Source organism: Physeter macrocephalus, chromosome 1 (genome assembly GCF_002837175.3).
Source record: "Physeter macrocephalus isolate SW-GA chromosome 1, ASM283717v5, whole genome shotgun sequence".
Taxonomy (NCBI): domain Eukaryota; kingdom Metazoa; phylum Chordata; class Mammalia; order Artiodactyla; family Physeteridae; genus Physeter; species Physeter macrocephalus.
The window spans coordinates 85,395,242-85,399,676 of NC_041214.2; the positions used below are offsets into that span (position 1 = coordinate 85,395,242).

At 35.4% G+C, this 4,435-nt stretch overlaps 1 protein-coding gene across 5 annotated transcripts in view; it reads left to right on the forward strand.

Moving 5' to 3' along the window:
• OPA1 (OPA1 mitochondrial dynamin like GTPase) overlaps positions 1–2,652 on the forward strand; it is an 81,716-nt gene extending 79,064 nt beyond the window's left edge. For all 5 annotated transcript variants that reach the window (XM_028492395.2, XM_028492419.2, XM_028492410.2 and 2 more), the window contains 2 exons: positions 1,916–2,009; positions 2,519–2,652. In XM_028492395.2, the coding sequence (XP_028348196.1) occupies positions 1,916–2,009; positions 2,519–2,637 (213 nt within the window). In that variant the 3' untranslated portion in view covers positions 2,638–2,652. The remainder of the gene's footprint in view (positions 1–1,915; positions 2,010–2,518) is intronic.
• The last annotated feature ends 1,783 nt before the right edge of the window (positions 2,653–4,435 follow it).

The window sequence follows — 4,435 nt, forward strand, 5'->3', positions numbered from 1 at the left end:
AAGTTTTCAACTATAATCTCTTCAAATATTTTCTCAGTCCCTTTTTTTTTCTCTTCTTCTGGGACCCCTATAATTCAAATGTTGATGTGTTTAATGTTGTCCCAGAGGTCTCTTAGGCTGTCTTCCTTTCTTTTCATTCTTTTTTCTTTATTGTGTTCCACGGCAGTGAATTCCACTATTTTGTCTTCTAGGTCACTTATCTGTTTTTCTGCCTCAGTTATTCTGCTATTGATTCCTTCTAGTATATTATTCATTTCAGTTATTGTATCGTTCATCTCTGTTTGTTCTTTAATCCTTCTAGGTGTTTGTTCTTTAATTCTTCTAGGTCCTTGTTAAACATTTCTTACATCTTCTTGAGCTTTGCTTCCATTCTTTTTCCGAGGTCCTGGATCATCTTCACTATCATTCTAAATTCTTTTTCTGGAAGGTTGCCTATCTCCATTTCATTTAATTGTTTTTCTGGGGTTTTATTTTGTTCCTTCATCTGGTACATAGTCCTCTGCCTTTTCATTTTGTCTCTTTCTGTGAATGTGGTTTACGTTCCACAGGCTGCAGGATTATAGTTCTTGTTTCTGGTGTCTGCCCTTTGGTGGATGAGGCTATCTAAGAGGCTTGTGCAAGCTTCCTCCATGAAAATCTTGCTTTAAATAATTCTTTAAAAGAACTGTATATGGCTTCCCTGGTGGCGCAGTGGTTGAGAGTCCGCCTGCTAATGCAGGGGGTATGGGTTCGTGCCCCGGTCCGGGAAGATCCCACATGCCGCGGAGCGGCTGGGCCCATGAGCCATGGCCGCTGAGCCTGTGCGTCCAGAGCCTGTGCTCCGCAATGGGAGAGGCCACAACAGTGAGAGGCCAAAGAAAGAACTGTATAAAGTTCTTAGAATGGACAACTGCACTTTAATGTCACATTTTACAAAGTAACCCCTAGGTGGCGGTAAACTAATGTATTTTGAGCTTTTTCATACAAGCATAAATGCTTTTTAAAGTGTCCTTCTGAAAGAGCTCTGTTAATCAGCGATCTTATTTGAGACCCCTAAAATATTTTTCTTTTGCGTTTTCAGCAGCTTAAACGAAATTTGTGTTTAAATGTGCCTATGTTAAAATTGGCAAGTTGTTTGCATAATTTTCATTGTTGGTAAGACCTCTCTTGAATAAGCTTTCTTTCTTTCTCTTTCTTGCTTTCTTTTTCCCTTTCTTGCTTTCTCGCTTTCGAAAAGGAATATGCTATTTTTTTAATTGAAGTATAGTTGATTTACTATTTTATATTCGTTTCAGGTATACAGAATAGTGATTCAATATTTTTATAGATTATACTCCATTTAAAGTTATTATAAAATATTGGCTATATTTCCCTGTGCTGCACAATATATCCTTGTAGCTTATTTATTTTATACATAGTTGTTTGTACTACTTAATCTCCTACCCCTGTTTTATTCCTCACCCAGAGGATAAGCTTTTTAAAAATATCATTAATGTATTTTCATATGCAGCTGAATTTCAAAAATGGCTTGAGTGCACACTCAAGGAACAGAGGTTAGCCTAAGGACATATTTAAGATAACATGATTGTTAGTTGAACAAAATACTAAGTAAGGATATATTCTGTGAACTTCTGCTTGTATATAACATAATGCAATTCTCTACTTCCCAAATTTACTTGCTTTGTCATTGGAATCAAAACAAAGCTATGTAGCTGTGGTGCAAATAAAACCCAAATCATGTAGAACTTTGTGGTTCCCATGCAGAAAAAATGCAGTAGGTCCTATCGACAAGAGGAATATTTGTATTAGGTAAATCTGATTATTTTTTTATTAAAGCAGAGGCTGTAGGTACTGACTTCAGGAATTTTATGTGTTCATGAGTGTGGTTTTCATTTTTAAGTTTGCATCTAGTAATCTTTATTACCTAATATTTCAGTTGGAATGCAATGATGTTGTCCTGTTTTGGCGAATACAGCGAATGCTTGGTATCACTGCAAATACTTTAAGACAGCAACTTACAAACACTGAAGGTAAGCCACAGAAGGACCACTTTCTAATTTGACATGAAAAATAACAGTAATAACATTTCAGTTTAAATAGATGGATGCCAAAATATTTCCTGAATATTAGATTTATTAGAAAACCAAAAATTATAATTTGCCTTTAAAATAATAATGAATAAACCATAATTGAAAAAGATGGGAGGTAAACATACCAGGAGTCTTTCTTCATTACACAAAAACTCTGTTCGGAAAGGACTCCTAAGCATCACTTAGGCTTTTTGGGGAATCTGTACTTCCATTAAAATGTTGGGGCTTAAGAATAGGACTTTTTCTGAGGATTTGTATTAGTTTCATGTTGATAAAAGTACTGCATAACAGGTAGATATTCTCCCTATAACTGTGAGAAGTCTGAACTTAACAATAGATTTATCGTGATGAGAAAAATAAGAACTTGCTCTCCATATATTGTTAATTTTATCATTCTTGTGCATTCATAAAAATCATGCTTCTCATGTTTCTTTATTTGCTTTAAACAGTCAGGCGATTAGAGAAAAATGTTAAAGAGGTACTGGAAGATTTTGCTGAAGATAGTGAGAAGAAGGTAAAATTGCTTACTGGTAAACGAGTTCAACTGGCTGAAGACCTCAGTAAGTAATCCTTCCTGCCCTCCATCTCACTGCCTTTTCACATTCTGCATGTCCATTTATTTCTCCATCTCATTTTAAACTTACAGAAAAGTATGTACAAAGAGCTTTTTCCCCCTGAACTGTTTAAAAGTTGCTGACCTGAAGCTCCATTAGTTCCAAGTACTTTAACGTGTGTTTTTTAGAAACAAGAATTTTCTCCTAGCAGCCATCAAAATCGGGATGTCAATAACACTGATAAATTACTGCATCTAATTTTCAGACTCCATGCAAGTTTCACCTATTGTCCTAATATTGTCCTTCCACACAAGATGTTCCATATTATCTTGTGCTTTCCCTGACCAAGCTTCCATTTTTGGAGAATGATATTTAGAAATCAAGAACTAGGAACCAGATATGTTCATCATTATTGAAATTTCACTGTTCCCAGACCCACTCGGTGGAGCGAGGGAACAAATACTATGTGTGTGCATGCGCATATATACACATATTTACATCTGTATTTCTAATCATATGTATATATCTGTATTTTTTTTTTCTGCAAATATTTTTCAAGGTTTTTTTGCAAACCAAAGTTGGTTTTTCACACACAAAAAAAGGTGTGTGGTAGGGAGGGGGGAAAGAATTGTACATTATTAAAACCATGTTAATTACAGTACATTAAAATGGTGGTTTACATTACAAATAAGCCTGTAAATTTAAATATACTAGTGTTATAACCCAATGTACAGACTTTCTTTATACAATACATTCTGCGTTCAGGTCTTTCGTCTCCTTAGGTAGATTTATTCCTAGATATTTAATTCTTTTCGCTGCAGTGGTAAATGGGAGTGTTTCCTTAATTTCTGTTTTGGATTTTTCATCTTTATTGTATAGGAATGCAAGAGATTTCTGTGCATTAATTTTGTATCCTGCAACTTTACCCATTTTCGATAAATTTTAGTTATTAACTATATCTTACAAAAAAAAACAGCCTACACATAACTTTATTTTCCAAATATGGAAGAAACAAACAATGTCCCACGTTGTAGTGTTTGCAAGTGTCACATCGATGCTTATAACTGAGTCCTTCTGTGAGCAAGCATACCACACTCATACGGCTGATCACACAGGAAGTCCACAAGGAAAAACAGAACGGAAACACTCGGCAACAGAAAGAACTTTGGAGCTAACACGATCTCATCAGAAAAGGCAGTTCCCTCTGTGCCCACTTTCTGGAGAGTTTTCATCATGAATGGGTGTTGACTTTTGTCAAAAGCTTTTTCTGCATCTAGTGAGATGATCATACGGTTTTTATTCTTCAATTTGTTAATATGGCATATCACATTGATTTGCGTATTTTGAAGAATCCTTGCATCGCTGGGATAAATCACACTTCATCATGGTGTATGATCCTTTCAGTGTGTTGCTGGATTCTGTTGAGGATTTTTGAATCTAAATTCATCAGTGATATTGGTCTGTAATTTTCTTTTTTTGTATTATCTTTGTCTGGTTTTGGTATCATGGTGATGGTGGCCTTGTTGAATGATTTTGGGAGTGTTCCTTCCTCTGCAATTTTTTGGAAGAGTTTGAGAAGGATGGGTGTTAGCTCTTCTCTAAATGTGTGATAGAAATCGCCTGTGAAGCCATATGGTCCTGGGCTTTTATTTGTTGGGAGATTTTTAATTACAGTTTCATTACTTGTAGTTGGTCTGTTCATATTTTCTGTTTCTTCCTCGTTCAGTCTTGGAAGCTTATACCTTTCTAAGAATTTGTCCATTTCTTCCAGGTTGTCCATTTTATTGGTGTATAGTTGCTTGTAGTAATCTC